This window comes from Heteronotia binoei, chromosome 11, assembly GCF_032191835.1.
Source record: "Heteronotia binoei isolate CCM8104 ecotype False Entrance Well chromosome 11, APGP_CSIRO_Hbin_v1, whole genome shotgun sequence".
NCBI classification, from domain to species: Eukaryota; Metazoa; Chordata; class Lepidosauria; order Squamata; family Gekkonidae; genus Heteronotia; species Heteronotia binoei.
Window position 1 is genome coordinate 71,859,255 of NC_083233.1, and position 22,098 is coordinate 71,881,352.

Consider the following 22,098-nt stretch of genomic DNA (forward strand, 5'->3'; position numbering starts at 1 on the left):
TAGCATATGTATTCACCTGACACATTAAGTGGTGCAAAAAATAACTGATAGGATCCTACATACAAGAAGCTGTACGTGACAGTGTAGACCGCAGTCCCCGATTGTTTATCCGAGTATGTCTGTGAACCATTTTGCACAGCACAGCCCTGTTACCTGCACAGAAAGGTCCTCTTGAATAATTCAGTTTTGCAGAGTTTGCAAAAAGCCAGGGGAGTGAGAGCTTTTTTTGACCTCCTGGGGCAGGCCATTCTGTAAGGTGGAGCCACAGCAGAGAAAACGAAGGTACAGGCAGTTGTTCATTTTGCCCATTTGCAGGTTGACACCTGCATAAGGCTAGTCTTGTACTGTTTACTCGTCTCTCTCCCCCGCTCCGCCCCGGCGTATCACTAGTTACGATTTATAGCGTACATAGGAAGGCAGGGAGCTGTTCCTGTTGGCAGCGGAGGAGAGGACTCGCGATAATGGGTTTAAATGAAGGATGGGAAGGTATTGACTGGATATTGGGGAAAACTTTTGACAGGAAGAGTTGTTAAGCGGTGGAATCAGCGGGAGGTGGTGACGAGCTCCCCCTCACTGACAGTCTTTAAGCAGAGGCTGGACAAACACTGGTCAGAGATGTTCTAGGCCAGGGGTGGCCAAACTTGCTTAATGTAAGAGCCACACAGAATAAACATCAGAACTTTGAGAGCCACAAGACATGAACATTAGAACGAGACATTAACATCAGATGTTTGAGAGAGGAATATGTGTGTGTGTATATATGTATATATGTATGCATATATATATACATACACACACGCACACACACATATATTGGCCACTGTGTGACACAGAGTGTTGGACTGGATGGGCCATTGGCCTGATCCAACATGGCTTCTCTTATGTTCTTAAGGAAGGATAAAATGAGCACTCTGTCATCTAGAAGTCTCTTCCACTTCTTGGCATATTTGTTTCTGGAGCCCTGAATATAGTCCTACAGAGGGATCCCATGTTAAGGGAGTGATGGACAGCCCCTAGTTCCGCCTTCCAGGCATCTCAGCCAATCCCTGCTTATAGGGGGAGTAGGCGGACACTAAGTGGCCTCAGCCAATGAGAAGCTGTGGAACTTCTGAGAGGAGGGAGGAAATTTAAACGGAGGGAAAGTCTGGCATCCCCCCTCAGATAGGGCTTGGGGAAGCAATGGAGAAACAGGGGGAAACTACCAGAATATTAGAACAAAGTAATGCCAGCCTCCTGGTGGGGCCTGGGGCTGCCCTGGAATGATGGTTTCTCTCCAGGCTACAGAGATCAGTTCCTCTGGAGGAAACGGCTGCTTTGGAGGGTGGACTCTGTCCTCCTCAGGCTCCACCCCCAAATCTCCAGGAGTTTCCCAGCCTGAATCTTGCAGTTCTACTCCCACATCCCCCACCGGTGTCCAGCCCTAATTTGAGTCCAGTGGCACCTTTAAAGGCCTTAAAGGGGCTGTTGGGCTCAAACACAGCTACCCATCCAAATCTATCACAGGTAGGCTTCCCAACCCTCCCACCCTGGCGGGGGATCCCAGGATTTCCAGCCTCTTCCCCCGCTCCCCAAAAAAATGGAAGTGGGGGGAGGGGGGAACGGCGCCAAGGAGCGCGGCGAGCCACCCCATCTCGGAAGCCTAGAAGAGGCGGCAGCAGCGCAGCGCCATCGCCCGCTCCGCCTCTGAGGTAAAATCAGAGAAGGGGAGGGTGGAGGCAGGCCAGGAGTGTGGCTCGCCATGAATCTGGGTCCTTCTAGGACCCGGACTCGTGGCTCGCCATGCTCCTGGCCTGCCTCCACCCTCCCCTTCTCTGATTTTACCTCAGAGGCGGAGTGGGCGATGGCGCTGCTCTGCTGCCGCCTCTTCTAGGCTTCATCTTAGCTGCTCCTCCGAGATGGGCTCAGCCTGAGCCCATCTCGGAGGAGCAGCTACGGTGAGCGGAGAAGAGGCGGCGGCAGCGCAGTGGCTGCGCACTCCGAGATGGGGTGGCTCGCCATGCTTTTGGCGCCGTTTCTCTCCCCTCCCCCTAGCTCCACCCCAGTGTCTCTTGGCTCCACCCCCAAAGTCTCCTGGCTCCACCCCAAAGTCCCCAGATATTTCTGAAATTGGACTTGGCAACCCTAATCACAGGGCTGCCAAGTTCCTGGGTGGGGTGGGGGTTCTCTGGCTCTGGAGGTCCCCAACCTGCCATCCCACATTGGCTGGCAGGGGGGTCCCCTCCTGACATCGCTGGCGTGATGGTATTGCTCGCAAGTGATGTCATTATGCTGGTGACATCGCATGCCGGCTGCTCTAGGAGCTTCCAGGCAAAGTCTATGGTTTCCCCAAATGCTCTAGCAATTTGGGAGGGAAACTCTATGGTATGGAGGCCGCAGGGGACTTGGCAACCCTAATCTATCAGGCAATTAGTTAGGAAGTTATTCTTTGCCTGGTGAAGGAAAAGAACTCAGACATCTATAGAATAGGTAGATAGGGCTTAAGGACTGATAAAGAGGCAGGGAAAGAACAAATATCCTGCATTGCCTTAGGGAAATAGGAGGCTAAACAGGGCCAACTTATCCATTAGGCACTGTAGGGACAGTGCTGAGGGCCCTTGGAAATGTTTTCATTTCTATTAAAATCAGAAGGTAAAAACTGAACTTTTAGAGTGGGAGAAAATGTTTTAATTTTTTCTCAAATCAGGAAAAAAACAACACGTTTAGGGCCCACGGTAATTCATTATTTTTTCCCCCAAAACAGAAAAAAATAAAATATTGAAATATTTAAAGTTCCATCAAAAATTTTAATTATTATGGTGGGAAGGGCCCACAAAGGCAGAAGTGCGTAGGGTCGATGTGGCCCTGAGGTTATGGACTTGTAAGGGGAGTGAGGGAAATATCCCAAGAGACAAGCTCACTCTAATTCAATAGGCTGAGAGTTCAGGGTCTGAGAAGGAGTGCTGAAAGAAATCGTTCTTTCTCTCTCTCTCTCTCTGACAAGAACACTCTATCGGTTCAGTAAAGCTGTATGTGTTTGTGAAATTGTTACCATCTTAACCTAGAGCTCTGCTCTTCCTTGCTGTAAAAGCCAATAACGTGTCACATCCCTTGCATTATCCACCAAAACACTGTGCATTGAACCCTTCTAAAGCAGAGACAAGGAACTGATTTTTTTTTCCATATTGTGAAGGTGTTGCTGTGATTCACTCCAGAAGAAGGGAAGGGAGGGGGGCTTTCTCTCCTTGCTGTGTTCCACCACAATGACTTCGCTCAAGTCAGCAGGGACTTCTGTAGGTGCCAGCAAATGGGCAAAATCGACAACTGTCAGTACATGTGCCTTCTTGGTTGTGGCCCCCACCTTATGGAAGGGCGAGTCTGAGGAGGTCAGGAAAGCTCCCTCTCTCCCTGGCTTTCTGCAAACGATGCAAAACTCAGCTATTTAAGAGGGCTGCTCTGCACGGGTCATTGGGTTGCGCTGTACAAAATGGTTTCACAAACTTGCTTGGATAAATAATTAGTGGGGTTGCCAATCCCCAGGTGGGACACAGGGGGAGACCGGGGTTCTACAAAAAAGTCAATTTCAGTGAAATTTACAAGACTATGCTGTAGTTGCTCAGTACAAAGGATTTTTCCGAAGACTCACTACTAAAGGAATATCTCATACTATTTTACAACATATAATGTATATATCCAAAATTATAAATCAAGATTACAATAGGGCATTTGCCATTTTTCATCCTGAAAGAGTCCATGTAGAGAAAAGTCCTAGTAGGTGCGCGACCTCTCCTGCTGGATGACGGTGTTGCCAGTGATGTCAAAAGCTGCTTTGCAGTACGTTGAAGACTCAACACATGAGGCAATGTCTTTATAATGAAGTGTAAATGATAACACGTTCCCTAGGTTTAAAAAGCCGTGTTTCGGTTGTAGACCTTCGTCTTGATCGATTCGCTTCATATTATCCGGAACCAACGCTCACAACAATATGCATGCGGCTAGTCAGTTTCTTTATTTGGCGTTAGCGGTTCTCGAGACTTTTAGTGATGTCGTTGTGCCACGCACATGCAAAGCAAACACGCAAGATAATTTCCAATGTACAACTTGTGGGGGGTGGCACAGGGGTTTGCCTCAAGCGACAGAACCCCTAGTGCTGGGGCTGGTGGCAATGCATATTAGGGAGGGACGGTGGCTCAGTGGCAGAGCATCTGCTTGGCAAGCAGAAGGTCCCAGGTTCAATCCCCGGCATCTCCAACTAAAAAGGGTCCAGGCAAATAGGTGTGGAAAACCTCAGCTTGAGACCCTGGAGAGCCACTAAAGGGGTGGGATGGTGGCTCAGTGGTAGAGCATCTGCTTGGTAAGCAGAAGGTCCCAGGTTCAATCCCCGGCATCTCCAACTAAAAAGGGTCCAGGCAAATAGGTGTGGAAAACCTCAGCTTGAGACGCTGGAGAGCCGCTGCCAGTCTGAGTAGACAATACTGTCTTTGATGGACCGAGGGTCTGATTCAGTATAAGGCAGCTTCCTATGTTCATATGCTTTAAGATTTCTATACTTTAGATTTCCAGACTTGCCATTGAAAGTGACATTGGCTAAAGGTTTCATTATTAATATTTTAAAATATTGGTATTAGTAATTCTTCATGGTTTTGTACAGTTGCTTTACATTCTTTCCCGTGTGTCTCTTTTTGGCTGATTTTCTCCAGGGGAGCTGTTAGCTGGAGATCAGTTGTAAAAGGGGGAGATCTCCCGGCCCCACCTGGAGGCTGGCAACCCTACCTGTACTGTTGGGTATAACTTTTTGTAAGTAGGATCCTGTTTATGTAACTTCTGTCCCGCTTAATGTGTGATGTGTTTCAGTTCCTTCTAGTGCAGGGGTGTCGTGTTAACCAAATTTATTAAACTTTTGCCATATACCGAAATGTATTTCAAATAAGAAAAAAAAGCAAAAAAAAAAAGCAATATTTCAATCCTTATCAATACATTACACATTTTCTTTTTCTTTTTTTCTCACTTCCCCCACCTCTTTTCTTTGACCTCCGTCGGTGCTTCAAGTTATTGAGAAAAAACAATTAAGGTACCATCCGTTTTAGAATAAAATTTACATAAAATCTAATAACATCTCTATATCTCTATTTATAATTCGGTCTTCTAGCTTTCCTTCAGGATATTGTTAGCACATCCTGAACTTATTTATCTCAATATACTAAATCATATCACCTTAACCTTTTAGTTCACCCTTAGTATTTCACTTATCTTTCATCTATTATTACACCAGTTATAGCTATTTAATTCTTTTTAAGTATTACACTTATCTTTCATCAATCTATTATCACATCAATTATAACTGTTTGTTCTAATTATCACTATATTTTCTAACTGCTAATAAAAGGAGCTATCGTATATTGACTCAAAAAATTCTTTCTAATCACCTGTCTCCCCCATTTTCCCCAATTTCAGGTTATACTTTCAAAAACCACCAAATGTCTCTTAACTCTCCATTGCGTTTCAATATAGTCCTGAAACTTCTTCCATTCATCTTTAAATTTTTCTGCATCACTGTCTTTCAAGATTCTAATAAGTCTATCCATTTCACTCCAATGTAAAGTTTTTAAAATCCAGTCCCATTTATCTGGTATTTCAGCTTGCTTCCACCTTTGTGCAAACAATGTTTTTGCAGCTGACAACATATAACACACCAAAGTCCTGTCTTGCTTCGGAAAACTTCCCATTTGTAATCCTAACAGAAAGGTATCTGGTGCCCTTTTAACTGCATATCCCAAAATCTTCGACATCTCTTGTTGAATCATTTGCCAAAATTGTCTCGCTTTTCCACATGTCCACCACATATGATAAAAAGAGCCTTCATTCTTTTTACATTTCCAACACTGATCAGATGCCTGCTTGTTCATTTTTGCTAACTTCTTAGGTGTCATATGCCACCTGTATTGCATTTTCAAACAGTTTTCTTTTATATTATTACATGTCGATATTTTCATAGAGTTCTTCCATAGATGTTCCCTTGTCTCCATTGAAATTTTTATTCATATTTATTGCTCATTTAATCATTTGAGATTTTGCTACTTCATCTTCTGTAGACCATTTCAATAACAATTTATACATCTTTGCAATCAACTTTTCATCTTCCCCTAATAGCACTTTTTCCATTTCTGTCTGATCTTGCCTTATACCTGTAGTCCTGATATCTTTTTCCACTAGACTTTTAATTTGTAGCATCTGGAACCAATTAAATTTGTCTTGCAGTTCTTCCTCCGTTTTTAATTCTACTTTGCCACCCTTAATTTTTAGCAATTGTTTGTATGTAACCCATTTGTCTTCCTGTGATTCAGAAATCCATTTTATAACTTCCATTGGTACAATCCACAGTCCTTCTAGTGCAGGGGTGTCAAACGTGTGGCCCGGGGGCTGAATCGGGTCCTTGGAGGGCTCCTCTCAGGCCCCCAAGCAACTGGCTGTTGTCTGCTTCCTTCTCCCTCTCTCTTGCTTCCTTGTGCATAACAGTTTGCTTTGCAAGCTTTGTTCAATTCCGCAGGAGCTACAGAGCAAAGCCTCTATTTTTCTCCATTGGCTGAGGCTCCTCTCTTGGGGAGGAAGGGCGGGAGAGCTTGCTTTGCCAAGCTGTCTCAGTTGCACAGCAGAGCTACTGAGCCAAGCCTCTCTTCCTTCTATTGGCTGAGGCTCCTCCCCCTCCTAGTCCTCAGGGGAAGGAAGGAAAGAGCCAGAGCTCCCTTTGCCCAGTTCCCTGGATCCCAAGGGAGAGATACAAAGAAAGCACCTTTAAGACCAACGAGTGCTGATATTTTAAGCATGCTGTATTTTAAGGGTTTTTTAAAAAAAATTAATTGTGTTTGTCTGAGTTCTTTATCAAGTTTATATCTCTGCTACCTAATCTTAAATAGGTACACACTCGGCCTGGCCCAACATGGCTCGGCCCGACAAGGTCTCATTTATGTCAGATCCGGCCCTCTTAATAAATGAGTTTGACACCCCTGTTCTAGTGGCTCCAGACTTCAATAATCCTAAAGGATTGGTGACTGAATGCCCCATTTTGTTGATGGTATTGACTCGCTTTGGGCAATCCTGCTTCAGTGTTATTCGAAATGGGGGGGGGGGGGTGAATGTCCACTGGGCACTCCATTATACCCTATGGAGACTGATCTCCATAGGGTATAATGGAGAATTGATCCACAGGTATATGGGTCTTTGGGGGTCTGAGTTTTTTTTTAGAGGCACCAAATTTTCAGCATAGCATATGATGCCTCTCCTCAAACAACCTCCCAAGTCTCAAAGAGATTGGACCAGGGGGCCCAGTTCTATGAGCCACAAAGGAAGGTGCCTCCTCCTTCATAATTTCCAGTGAAGGGAAGACATCTAAAAGGAGCACAGTCCCTTTAAATGTGATGCCTAGAACTTCTTTTGGAATTCAGTTGTGCTTGTCACAGCCTCGCTCCCGGCTCCACCATACAGTCCACAGATATTTCTTGAGCTGAACGTGGCAACTCTAACTTCCTTGGTGGTCTCCCATCCAAGTACTACCCAGAGCTGACCCTGCTTGGCTTCTGAGATTTGAAAAGATTGGGCATCCAGTTGAGGGCTATCTTGGATTCCTCATACATAAATATAACTTAATGTGGCTCATTAAGCAGTTTGAGGTTCAAGAAATGTCCCTGGGAATATGGAGAATGTTGAGAAAGAAGTCCTTTTCTCCCTTTCTCACAATATGAGAAATTGTGGACATTCAATGAAATTGCTGAGCAGTCGAGTTAGAACTGATAAAAGGAAGTCCTTTTTCACCCAAAGGGTGATTAACAAATGGAATTCACTGCCATGGGAAGTGGCGGCGGCTACAAGCATAGACAGCTTCAAGAGGTGATTGGATAAACATATGGAGCAGAGGTCCATCAGTGGCTATTAGCTACAGCTTATTGTTGGAACTCTCTGTCTGAGGCAGTGATGCTCTGTATTCTGGGTGATTGGGGGGCACAGTGGAGGGCTTCTAGTGTCCTGGCCCCACTGGTGGACCTCCTGATGGCACTTGGGTTTTTTTTTTTGGCCACTGTGTGACACAGAGCATTGGATTGGATAGGCCATTGGCCTGATCCAATGTGGCTTCTCTTATGTTCTTATGTCTGGGGCAGTGATGCTCTGTATTCTGGGTGCGTGGGGGGGCACAGTAGGAGGGATTCCAGTGTCCTGGCCCCACTGGTGAACCTCCTGATGGCACTTGGGGTTTTTTTTTGGCCACTGTGTGACACAGAGTGTTGGATTGGATGGGCCATTGGCCTGATCCAGCATGGCTTCTCTTATGTTCTTAAGGGAGAGACAAGTGCTGAACTGTTAGGTCCCCCCCCTTTTCATAACCACGAGAAGAGACAGCCCAGATTAGCAGTGCTTGGTAAAGCCCAGGGCTTTTTTTGAGCAGGAACGCACAGGAACAAAGTTCCGTCTGGCTTGGTGTTTGAGGGCATGGCCTAATATGCATACAAGTTCCTGCTGGGCTTTTTCTACCCCCCCCCCCCAAAAAAAAAGCCTTGGTAGAGCCTATCTTCATGCTGCAAGATTCCAGGGCTGATTCCGGCAGATAGGGGTGATGGGAACAAATGCCAAGATTTATCATCCAGTTGGTCTTACTGCAGTCTTTTTAGGGCTTTAATTATGCAGAACCAAAGAGCAAACATAAACAGAGCACAAAGGCACGTCATAAACTCTGTCGGCAGCGCAGAACATAAGAAAGCAACATTAACTTAAAAAAAGAAATACTGCTTGTTTAAGGTGCCCTCCCTCCTTCATTCCAGTCCCACACTTCACAGTGTCCCCAACTGTGTCCATATGCATAAGGCGGGAGTAGCCAAATTTGATAAACGTAAGAGCCACATAGAATAAATGCCAAATGTCTGAGAGCCTCAAGAGGTGAACATCAGATGGTTGAGAGCCTCAAGACAGGAAGGAAGGAAGAGAGGGTGGGAGGGAGGGAGGAAGATGGGGGACGGAGAGGTAGAAAGAAAACAACTTTAACTTTAAATGCATTTTCCAAGCCATCAGCTGGCTTGATGAAGTGATTTAAAGAGACAAATGCCTTCTCCAAGCGAACCGATGGGGGCAGTGGGAGCTTCAAGAGCCACACAATATGTGTGAAAGAGCCACATGCGTCGCCTGAGCTGCCGTATGGCCCTCCTAGTATAGGGAATGCAGGGAGAGGTGGGAAGAATAACTACAGCGAGCTATCTTTGCCCCTCACCATTAAAGGTTTCCTTGGAGCCAGGCATGCAGCGATGTATGCGATCAGGGGTCCTGCCTTTGTTTCTGACCGTGTGGAAAGAGTGCATGCCCATGCGCATTCCCATGGATGATGCTCCAAGATAGCAACTCAGGAGAAGCCCACCCTGTAATCTTGTTCGCCACCACTAAGGCTCCCGGTTATGACTTTTGAAATCTCTTCATGACTCACGTGTTTGAAGTACCTTCTCTGTCCATGTGTCCCTCTGGGACAACTGGGATCTTCAGGCAGCCATCTCTTGGCTATCCCATCATTTTGGGTGGACCATTTGACATCGACCAGAGCCCGGATCTCCTCCATCATGGCTCTGGCTCTGCGGACTGAGCTCCCTGAAGAGCTGGGGGGAACCGCCTCCTTGGAAATCTTCAGGAAGTGCTGCAAAGCCTGCCTGTTTGCCAGGGCTTTTGAGGAAGAGGGAGGGAGGGGGGTAGAACAAGGATCTACAGTTCTCCTCCCACCCACATGTGAATTTGTGTGAATAGCGCCAGAGTATTAAAGCTGCAGTACTGCAGTCCTAAGCTCTGCTCACGACCTGAATTCGATCCCCGGTGGAAGCTGGGTTTTCAGGTAGCTGGCTCGAGGTTGATTCAGCCTTCCATCCTTCCGAGGTCAGTCAAATGAGTCCCCAGCGTGCGGAGGGGAAAGTGTAGGTGACTGGGGAAGGCAATGGCAAACCACCCCGTAAAAAGTTTGCCGTGAAAACGTTGTGAAAGCAACGTCACCCCAGAGTTGGAAACGGCCGCACAGGGTATTTTTCCTTTTCTTTCCTCACTGTGTTTGGCTAGAGGAAATTGACCTGGTTCCTAGGAAGGGCAGGGGTAGAAATATCGCAAAATAATATTTCTTTTTTAAAAAAGAAGACAACCGGAAGCTGTTGGTCCAGAATTTGAAGAATTCTCTGTGCAATTGAAACTGTTGGTGGGTTGAGAGTGATGAAATGCTCAATTTGGAATTGCACGGGGTTCTGGGTTAACTCATTAGCTCGCTTGATTAACGTGCCGTCAACAATTGCGCACGACCTTGTCCCTGTTTCACTTCTCTTATAAAAAAAAAAATCACTAAAGTCAAACGGAAAGGAACAGGCTGTAGCTCGCGGCAGAAACTACCCTGGCCTTAGTTCCATCTATCGATGTATTTGTTATTTATTTATTTCCTTCTGCAGGGAATTCAGGGCAGTCTGCACGGGGGAGAGGTTAGAATGACTGAGCTAAATTCATGGCTCTGTCGGAATTTGAACCCTGGTCTCTCTGGTCCAGGTCTAGTGCTAGCTGGTCTAAGACACCAGCATAGGTAGCCAGCTTCCAGGTGGTGGCTGGAGATCTCCTGAGATTACAACTGATCTCCAGGTGATACAGATTAGTTCCCCAAAAGAAAATGGCCATTTTGGAAGTGGACTCTAGGGCAAGGGTGTCACACATGTGGCCCAGAGGCCGAATCAGCCCCCCCCCCCCCCGGAAGGCTCCCATCAGGCCCCCGAGCAGCTGGCTGTTATCTGCTTCCTTCTACCTCCTCTCTCTTGCTTGATTCTGCATAACAGCTTGCTTTGCCAGTTTTGGTCAATCGCACAGGAGCTACAGAGGAAAGGCTCTGTTTTCTCCTTTGGCTGAGGCTCCTCCCTTGGGGAGGAAGAGGGGAGGGAGAGTTTGTTTTCTCAGGCTCTCTCAATCGCACAGCAGAGCTACTGAGCTTTCTTCCTTCTATTGGCTGAAGATCCTCCCCCTCTTAGTCCCCTGAGAAAGGAAGGATAGAATCAGAGTTTCCTTTGCTCAGTTCCCTGGACGACACGGGAGAGAGACAAAGAAAGCACCTTTAAGACCAACGAGTGCTAATGTTCTAAGCATGTCTTATTTTAAGTTTTAAAAAAATATTTAACTGTGTTTGTCTGTGTCCTTTGTAAAGTTTACATCTCTGCTACCTGGCATTACATTTCATGACACACACGGCCCAGCCCGACAAGGTTTCATTTATGTCAAATCCAGTCCTCAAAACAAACGAGTTTGACACCCCTTCTCTAAGGCATCACATGCCTGCTGAGGTTTCTCCCCTCTGCAAACTCAGATCTTTCTCGGGCTTAAGGCTTTTTTTTTTTTAAAAAAAAGCAGGAACGCACAGGAGCGCAGTTCGGGCTGGCTTGGTGTCAGGGGGTGTGGCCTAATATGCAAAATGAGCTCCTGCTGGGCTTCTTCTACCAAAACACCCCTGCTCAGGCTCCACCCCCAAAATCTCCAGGGTATTTCTGAACCCAGAGCAGGCAGCCCGACACCAGTTGAACTTACTGAATCCACAGTGACGATTCTCTATTGAGCAGACAAATATGGCTTCTTGCACAATGAAAAGAAGAAAGTCAGCAAGGGAGCCCATACAGGGCTATGGTATTTGTCTCTCCAACTGGGGAGCCTGGCAGCGGAAGCGGGGAACAGTATCGTTCGATTGGCTCTCTGCTTGCGACAACCTTTGATTGATGTCCCATTGTGTTTTATGTTCTTCCAGACACCAGCGGGGATAATGGTTGGAATGGTTTCCTTTCTTATTCATTTACGCTTTTTTTTTTTTTTTCAGCTACAGCTCTCCGCTTGATGCTGCTAGTCTTGCGGATTCTATTGTATGTTCCAAGTTTATTCAGTATTCAGATGCTGTTCATGCATTATTCCTATATACAAGATATGTCATTTATACATATAATGTAGAAAACTGATGCAATTATGCACAAAAAGTTGAGGAATGCATCCATTTTGTAGGGGAAAAAATTCAGTGAAGCAGGGGTTGCTTTGTAGAAAAATAGGTGGTGGAGCTCATCCAGGGATTGTTATGCAGCTGCATCTACTATTCAATGGACAAGGTGGGGGGGAGGAGGGGGAACCCTCAGAAAGGTTCAGGAGCTGCGCTGATATGATAAAAACGATATTTTAAGGTCCAAATAGCAGGTATCTGAAATAATGCTTGGCTTGAACATACATAGGGTTGCCAGGTCTATCTCGGGAAATACCTGGAGACTTTGGGTGTGGTCCCAGGAGAGGGTGGGATTTGGGGAAGGGAGGGGCCTCAGGATGGTAGAATGTCATAGAGTCCACCCTTCCAAGCAGCCATTTTCTTCAGGGGAGCTGATCTCTACCCGCTGGAGATCAGCTGTAAAAGTGGGAGATCTCCAGGCCCCACCTGGAGGCTGGCAACCCTACCACATGAACACACGAAGCTGCCTTATACTGAATCAGACCATTGGTCCATCAAGGTCGGTATTGTTTACTCCGACTAATAGCAGCTTCCCAGGGCTTCAGGTCTTTCACACGACCCACTATCTGGTCCTTTCACCTGGAGATGCTGGGGTTTGGACCTTCTGAACAGAATTCTCCCCTCCTCCATTTTGTTCTCTCTACACCCCCATTTGGACAGGTTGAGCATTGCAGTTGGAATACAGTACAGTTCTTAAAAAGCAAAGAATCCTGGATACCGAAAGACAGCACGATCTATCTCAAATTCAATGCTGTCTCCCAGGTACTGAGAACTTAAACCAAGTTATAATGATGCCATATTTACAGAATCTTGGTAAAAACTGATTATAGATGAGCATTTACCCTTTTTGAGGATGGGTGTGCTACCCTCAGCGGTTACAGAGGGCAATTATAAAAAGCGTTCCTATGAAGAAAGACTGTGTATCTATAATGAGGAGTGGTTAGAGACAAGGGAACATGTGCTTTGCGAGTGCAAACTTTACCAGAGCATTTGAGAGATTTATATAACACTGATCTTTAGCCAGTTTCCAAGGAGAAACATCAGATTTTATTTAGATAGGCTTTTAACAGATAACTAGGAAATTACCTCAAAGGTGGTATCGTTTAAAGGCCATAAGACATTGGAAACAGCTGATAGGTGGAAATAATTATTTTAAGCCTAATATTCCAGGCTTGAAAATTTTGGAAATTATATGCCCAATTATAAACTGTGTTTATCTTGAGCTTTGCATTTGGCTATATGGATGTTGTGTGTTGTTTCTTGCTGTTATTTGATGGGTCTTTGTCCGTATTAAACATGGATGATCGAGGGGTTTTTTTGTAGCAGGAACTCCTTTGCATATTAGACCTCACACCCCTGATGTAGCCAATCCTACAAGAGCTTACAGGGCTCTTTGCACAGGACCTACTGTAAACTCTTGGAGGATTGACTACACCAGGGGGGGTGTGGCCTAATATGCAAAGGAGCTCCTGCTAGAATTCCACCCCTGACTCTTAGCTATGAGCTGCTTCAACCAAGTTAAGCCATCTCGGACAGTGCTGATGAAAGATGCATGAGGTCTGTGTTCTGAATAATCAACCTGATACCAGAGCTGTGAATGACACCTTTCCACACACCCCAACACTACTTGTCAGCAATGTTCCCTCTAAGCTGCAGAGTCTTGTGAGCGAAAATTCTACTTTGTGAGCTACTGGCATTAAAGTTGTGAGCTACTGAATAGATTAGTGTAGCTCTGGGATCATTCTTCCTGAGCGAAGACAAAAATGTGTGAGCTGGAGGCTAAAAATCTGTGAGCTAGCTCCCGCTAACTCCTGCTAACACTGCTTGTCAGGGCTTTTTTGTAGCAGAAACTCCTTTGCATATTAGGCCACACACCCCTGATGTAACCAATCCTACAAGAGCTTACAGGGCTCTTTGCACAGGGCCTACTGTAAGCTTCCAGGAGGTTTGGCTACATCAGGGTGTGCGTGGCCTAATATGCAAAGGAGTTCCTGCTACAAAAACAGTCCCGTTGATGATGATGACAGGCTGAGCAAGAAGGGCTGGCCCACATCTCCCAAAGCTTAGCTGCTGGACACTCTAATCACTGTTAGCTTCCAGGTTTCTAACATCTCCTTTCTTTTCTCCAGTGACAGAGAGCCGAGGGATCCTGGAGAGCATACAGAGGTTCTCCTTGCTGCCAACGTACCTGCCCGTGAGTTACCACATCCACAACACAGACATCTCCTTCTTTCTAAAAGAAGCCAACCAGGATATCATGAGGAACTCAAGCCTTCAGTCCCGGGTTGAGTCCTTCCTGATCTATAAATCTAAGCGGCCGCCTATACTGAACGCTACCTACGGACCTTTTTCTATTGAACAAGTAGTTCCTCAGGACCTGCTGTCCCCTTCGAATCCCTTTGGATCTGCCGCGCCCAAGTTCTCCTTCAACTGGAAGCTGAAGGCGTACATCCTGAACGACAAAATCTATCCGAGTAGGCCCAAAGTCCAGGTTTTGTTCTACATCGTCGGGAGGGACTGGGACGACTACAGCGTTGGCGAAAGACTGCCCTGCTTACGGGTCTTTGCTTTTCGAGAAACTAGGGAAGTCCGAGGCAGCTGTAGGCTGAAAGGGGACCTAGGATTATGCATGGCGGAGCTGGAACTTCTTCCCAGCTGGTTTAACCCACCCACGGTGGTCGCCGGCCGTAAGAAACTCCTGAATCAGTTGGAAGGGAGTCCTGTGGAACTTTACTATGCTATCCAACAGGGAAATGACAAAGGGGATTGTGCGAAGGAAGTCCAGAGGAAAAATAACGGGATCAGACCTGGACGCAATGATATTGACGAGTCGGGGCCCCCCTTGCAGAGGATTGGGACCGTTTTCCTTTACCAGACTCCCAGCAGCCCTCCCTTGAGTGAAATGAGGCTGGACAGTAACGTTGCAATCCTGTATATGCCAAAGACCGTGAAACAAGGAGATGTGTTGACCTTTCTGGTGACTATCGCTAAGAACTCATCGGAGGACCAGTTCACATTAAGGTAAGGCCAAGAGGGCAGGTGAACACGCTCTCCCAAATTCTCCTGTGCAAACTTTCATGTTGAATCTCCTCTGAATGCTTGAATGCTTAATATGAATGCCCTCCAGATTGCGGATATCTCTGTTTCCAGTCCCCTGATATACTTGTTTCCCAATTTTGTTTTTTGCGATGCATATGTTGGCCATATTCAATTGCTGACTCATGACAGAATTTCACAGTACTGGCCTGGAATGGAATTTCATTCTTGATGGTATTGGATGGCTGGCATGAGCAGGATTTAGCCTTTGACTGCTGACATGCATTAATTAGTAAGTAAGAAAGAAAGAGAGCCAGTTTGGTGTAGTGATTAAGGACACAGATTCTTATCTGGGAGAACCAGGTTTGATTCCTCACTCCTCCACATGCATCTGCTGGTGTAACCTTAAGTTAGCCACAGGGCTGTTCCTCTCAAGACCAGTTTCTGTCAGAGCTCTCTCAGCTTCACCTATCTCGCTGGGTGTCTGTTGTGGGGAGGGGAAGGGAAGGGAAGGGAAGGGAAGGGAAAGGAAGGGAAGGGAAAGGAGATTGCAAGCCTCTCTGAGACTTGTTCAGGTAGCGAAAGGAGGGGTGTAAATCCAGTCTCCCCCTTCTCCTCTCCTGTCCTCCTAAGTAGTATTGGATAGTTCATGTAGAATGGAAAGAGGGTTCTTAGAATGCCATGGCTCATTGGTAGAGCCCATATGTTATCATATGCAGATAGTGCCAGGCAATACTCCCTCTAAGCTGTGGAGTCTTGTGAGCAAAAATGCAACTTTGTTACCCACTAGCATTAAAGTTGTGAGCTGCTGCATACGTTCGATTGCTCGGGGGCCATGCTTCCTGAGCACGCTGAGCTGAGACAAAAATGTGTGAGCCAGAGGCTAAAAAACTGTGAACTAGCTCACATGAACTCAGCTTGGAGGGAACGCTGGTCCCAGGTTCAAACGGTCTCTACTTAAAAGATTTTAGAAAAGACCTTCCTTTGCCTGAGTCTTTGGAAAGCCACCGCCGGTCAGAGTAGACAGTTTGGAGGTAGATATATCACTGGCCTGACTTCAGTGTAAAGTAGCTTCATTGTGGGATTTAGGGATGGTGCCTTTTGGAGTTTGGTGCCATTTTGAAATCTTACTGGAGACTTTCTGTCCCATTCGTCCGTTGGGAATTCTGTGTGCCGTCTTTGGACGCACTGAAAAAGAACATTGTGGGTTTTGCAAGTTTTTGCAGCTTAATGATGCATCAGAAACACTTGGATATTTTTTTCTGAGCTTCTGCCTTTGGTTGAGATATGTGGTTGGAGCACCCTGTGCTAGAAGAGGATTTGAAGCAGCAATAATCAAGTCGACCTGTTCATTGGGACTCCTTTGAGAGAACTGTGAAACTTTGGGGGAGTTGTTGTTGCTATTTAGTCTTCTATTGAACATATTTGTATGATTTTGTTTCAGTACATTCTTAGTTATTCGGTCACTATAACTTTGGTTGTGGTGTCTTCATCCTACAAGTGACCTCTCTCCCTTTGCCAATAACTCAGTGTAGAGCCTGTATTTTAATGTGGGGATTCCAAGCTCCTTCCCGTTGAAACGATAACAGTGGGAAACATTCATATATTCAGTATCTGATCAGATTTGGTAAATGACATACAAATAGTATTTAAGCGCTGACAGCTTGTGAGATCCTTTACTTGAAATCTGTCAAAACACACGATGCTAACAATTGCAAAGCGCTCAGATTTTGGAATCTTGAGGTTCAGATTCCCGGTTTGAATTGGCAAATTTAAAAATGTGAGTGGTAAAATTGATTTGCTAATATTTGAACACCAGTGTTGGTTGGTTGATTTGTGGTGCTCTGGCGAGAGCCAGTTTGATATAGTGGTTAAGTGCACAGACTTTTATCTGGGAGAACCAGGTTTGATTCCCCACTCCTCCACTTGCACCTGCTGGAATGGCCTTGGGTCAGTCATAGTTTTCACAGGAGTTGTCCTTGAAAAGGTACCTTCTGGGAGAGCTCTCTCAGCCCCACCCACCTCACAGGGTGTCTGTTGTGGGGAAAGAAGATAAAGGAAGATTGTAGGCCACTCTGAGACTCTGAGATTCGGAGTGGAGGGCAGGATATAAATCCAGTATCATCTTCTTCTTCTTCTTCTTTCTTCTTCTTCGACAAACAGATGCAGTGGACTTAGAGATCCTTCTAGATTCTTCAGCCTTCTTCATGCTTTTTTAAAGCATGGCATTCTCTCCTGTCCCCGCAGCTTTGTCTTTCATGTAATTCTGTCCAGCACATTTTCATCTAGCATTCCTGCAAGAGGCAGTTGACATAATTCTCCCTCATATCCTTAAGGGGCATGTCCTTAAAAACTACCTCCTCCCATATAAACCTACCCATACACCCCAGTCATCTTTGGAAGGCCTGCATCTGAATCTAGACAGGTGGCAGCCCAAGAAAGGGTCTTTTTTGTTGTGGCACCAAAACTCTGCAGCTCTTATCCCAGGGAGCTTTGTTTGTCTCTCTCTATTGGTGCCTGGAATGGCCTTGGGTTAGCCATAGCTATCACAGAGCTGTCCTTGAAAGGGCGGCTGCTGTGAGAGCCCTCTTAGTCCCACCCACCTCACAGGGTGTCTGTTGTGGGGGGAGAAGATAAAGGAGATTGTAAGACGCTCTGAGTCTCTGATTCAGAGAGAAGGGCGGGGTATAAATCTACAATTCTTCTTCTTCTCCAGCAAGCGAAGGCATTTCCCCCCCTTTCCTTGTAACAGTTACTGCCCCACCTTCTAGTGTTATTTCTTTATGTGCTTTAAGTGAAATATTTTATAATTGTAACTGTATTTTGAATTAGGGTTTGTAGAATCTTTCGGGCTCAAGTGCCGTGTTCTACTGGAGAAAGTTTTCCTTCCAGACGTTTTGTCCGGAAGGAAAGCTTTCTCCAGTAGAACACGGCACTTGAGCCCGAAAGATTCTACAAACCCTAATGATGTTACCAGCCGTGAAAACCTGAAATCTTTGTATTTTGAATTGTCTCACACAATGGCCAACCAGCTCCTTTGGAGGGCCAACAACAGGGCACAGAGGTCGAGGCCTTCCCCTGATGTTGCTTCCTGACTCTGAGATCCAGAGGTTTAGTGCCTCTAAATGTGGAGGTTCCTCTCAGTCCCCAGGGCCATAGATAGACTTGTCCTCCCTGAATCTATATAATCCCCCTCTAAAGCTATTTACTCCTGTGGCCATCATTAATTAAAAAAAAATAAGGGCCTGATTACATGGTTTCTTGTAGTATGTTTTGAGAATTGTAGGCTGTTCCCTATTTATATTGCTAGTGTATGGTGAGAAATAAAATGATTATTGGTAGGCTATGTGAGCCTAAAGCATCTCTGCTGCTTGGGGTTGGGTAATTCTGTATCTCTGCATCAGGCACAATTGTCTCATTCAGTGACTCCTGATAGTAGAAATGCCTGGTCTGCCAGAGATGAGGCTGCCTGTTGCAGCTCTGGATGCCACTGCTCTGAGGTTAAAGGTAACGGTAGTCCCCTATGCAAGCACTGAATCATTACTGACCCACGGGGTGATGTCACAGCATGACATTTTCTTGGCAGACTTTTAATGGGGTGGTTTGCCATTGCCTTCCTCAGTCATCTACACTCCCCCCCCCCCAGCAAGCTGGATACTCATTTTACCGACCTCACAAGGATGGAAGGCTGAGTCAACCTTGAACCGGCTCCCTGAACCCAGCTTCTGCCGGGATCGAACTCAGGTTGTGAGCAGAGCTTGGACTGCAGGACTGCAGCTGACCACTCTGTGCCACGGGGCTCTGCTCTGAAATTACTTCCCTTCAATCAGGATGCAGTCCCATACATCCTGAAGGAATATTGTCCCCATTGGGCTTAGGGTAATAATTCTTACTGTTTTTCATTTAATTTCTGTTCACTGTGTAAGAGTCAAGTTTTCTTTTAGAAAGGCCACATTGGCTCTCAGAAGTCTCGGAGACGCAGGGCGTTTTTTTGAGCAGGAACGCACAGGAATGCAGTTCCAGCTGGCTTGGCATCAGGGGGCGTGGCCTTTGGCGGGGGAGGGCGGGATATAAAAATAAAGTTGTTGTTATTATTATTATTATATGCAAATACATTTCTGCTGTGCTTTTTCTTCAAAAAACCCTGTGTGAAACAATGGTGATGTCAGGGGTGTGGCCTAATATGCAAATGAGTTTCTGCTGGACTAAAAAAAACCTTGTGTGAAACAATGGTGATCTCAGGGGTGTGGCCTAATATGCAAATGAGTTTCTGTTGGGCTTTTTAAAAAACCCTGTGTGAAACAATGGTGATGCCAGGGGTGTGGTCTAATATTTAAATGAGTCTCTGCTGGGCGTTTTAAACAAAAAAAGCCCTGGAACGTATCTTCGAATTACACCCACTTATTAGAGACAACGGGGGTTTACGAGAGGAGAGACCTCAGCTGGGTATAGTACCATAGTGCGTCTACCCTCCAAAACAGCCATTTCCTCCAGAAGATTGGATCTCTGGAGATCAGTTGTAGTTCTAGGAGAGCTCTGGGCACCTCAAGGAGGATGGCAATTCAGAATTCAGTATCCAGAAGCAATATTTTTGAAACCCATTTATTGCTGCTGCGACTGCAGTTTTGAAGACTCGATAAAATCTCATCGGTTCCCAAGGCACAGAAGAGGGTGGCAGTATCCTTCTCGGTAAGTTTGTAAATGGTCTATTGCAGAACACAGCTAGGCAAATATTTGTGGTGCATTGTTAAGTTGTAAAATCACCTGCTGGAATTTGTGTCTGTCACTACTTATGTGATGAAATATTACTCAAGAAGGCCTCCCTCTAGGGTTGCCAGCTCCTGCTTGGGAAATACCTGGAGATTTTGGAGGTGGAGCGTGAGGAAGGTGGGGTTTGGGGAGGGGAGGGCTTTCAAGGGGGGATAATGCCCTAGAGCCCACCTCCCTGAGCAGTCGTTTTCTCCAGGGGAACGGATTTCTGTCACCTGGAGATCGTTTGTAATAGCAGGAAACGGGCAATCCTGGAAATTGCCAATTTAAAATAGTGGGAAACCGGCAACTGGCAACTCTGCCTCCCACTCACAATCACAGTGTCAACGTGCATCTTGGACTTTTAATGCTTGTATGGAAATGATTTTATTGCGTATTCTGTTTTGCATCTTCTGTTTCTTTATAAAATATTCTACATTGTTTTTAACTGTTGTTAGCCGCCCTGAGCCCATCAGGGGAGGGCGGGATATAAATTCGATAAAATAAAAATAAAATAAACCATCAGAGTAGGCTAGCAAGACTACCCGTTTTGAAGAATCCCAACTGGCAACTTCACTCCTCCTTCTTGAATAGGACCCTTTTGTGTTTTAGCCCTTTTCTCTGCCGGTTTCATCTGTTTTTTCCAAATCTCCGTGCCTGAATTTCTGGGTCCTTATTTGGATGGCCTCGGCTAGCCTGATCTCATTACGTCTCAGGAGGTAAACAGGGCCAATTCCGGTTAATACTTGTATGGGAAACCACCTCTTGCCTTGAAAACCCTATGGGGTTGTAGCAGTAGAATAACGAGGCCCCACACTTTGCTTGGTTTAAACCGAGATATTTTACTTTGATATCAAAGTGAACTTCGTCAGCATAAGCTTCAAAATGTCAAAGTTAAAATCATCAGCCTTCTGACCATTTTTATTCATCCCCAAAACAAGCAGACTAGCCCACAGTCCTTATCTAATTCAAATGCTCCACCTCCTGCTTTCCTTTCAGTAATTTCTTGTCGTTTTCCATTGCTGTGTTCCTTTGCTTATCAACAAAAAGTTCCTTCTCTGCAGGCTCCTGTTATCTTGGATTCACACCCTTAGCATGTCGGGTTTTTAAGTTTATGAACATATGAAGCTGCCTTCTACTGAATCAGACCTTTGGTCCATCAAAGTCAGTATTGTCTTCTCAGACTGGCAGCGGCTCTCCAGGGTCTCAAGCTGAGGTTTTTCACACCTATTTGCCTGGACCGTTTTTTGGAGATGCCAGGGATTGAACCTGGGACCTTCTGCTTCCCTAGCAGATGCTCTACCACTGAGCCACCGTCCCTCCCCATCAGAAGCTCCTCTAAAGGGCCTCTTAACAGTCACTCTAAATGTTGCATCAGATGTTCTCTTTTGAAGGCACAACCATATTTTCAATTATTATTATTATAGGGGTGTTCATAATTATTCAGGGGTCCCCCTTCATTGTCACTGTTCTGGAGCCCCAGCAGCTTAGCTCAATCTTTAAAGCGCTGTTTCCAGATGCGGCCAACTCATGCAAAAACACTCGCAGAACTTTTACAGACTTTATTGAAATCCCAAAGCATTTTACAGACCACTCACTGTGCCTTGTCGTCAGGTGGGAAATGCATGCTGCAATAGCTCTTACAAATGATGAATGTGAGGTGGAAAGAGAGATGCGTGTCTCCGGGCTGCCATATTGCACTAGTTGCTTAACAAAGGATTGTAAACAAACAGGGAAAGGACAATAAAAATAACTTTCCCGGGTCTGCAGAGGGGGCCGGAACCTTCCGCAATTAGCCAATTAAGGAAGACTATTGTCAAGCATGCAATTTTCAACAGAACCAGTTCTTGAATTGAAACAAAGTATGGTTTATTGATAATCCATGTGGCTCAGTTGAGCTAGGTATTGGAACTGATACAAAGTAACAGTAGAATGCATACTTAAAGATGGCACATCAGAGGTTCTCTAAACATTGCTACAAATTCTAAACAAGCCTGTATTCACGTGCGAAAGTTCACACAGTAACTTCCTTATCTCCCCTGTGGTTATTCGTCCGGGGTCCAGGGCTAGCCTGGGAAACTGTCCCTGGAGGCCTTATCTTCAAAGAGCAAATTCCTGCATTTGTTAGTGAAAGCGAAAGAGGCGCGGAAGATTTGTCTCTACTTTTCTACTTTGATGTGCCCAGACTTAATTCAGAGTTAGTAACATATCTATAATATATTGATCTTATTCAGGCAATAAGAGAGAGGTTAAACAATGCTTGACAACTATATAATCCCACCTGATTTACATCACCTAAAAACTACGGATCCCAT

The 22,098-nt window shown here is 45.6% G+C and overlaps 1 protein-coding gene across 1 annotated transcript in view; it reads left to right on the forward strand.

Annotated features, from left to right (window-relative positions):
• LOC132579464 (transmembrane protein 132D-like) overlaps positions 1-22,098 on the forward strand; it is a 781,341-nt gene that overhangs the window by 210,648 nt on the left and 548,595 nt on the right. Inside the window, exon 2 of the mRNA XM_060249844.1 lies at positions 14,128-15,019. Within this exon, the coding sequence (XP_060105827.1) occupies positions 14,128-15,019 (892 nt within the window). The remainder of the gene's footprint in view (positions 1-14,127; positions 15,020-22,098) is intronic.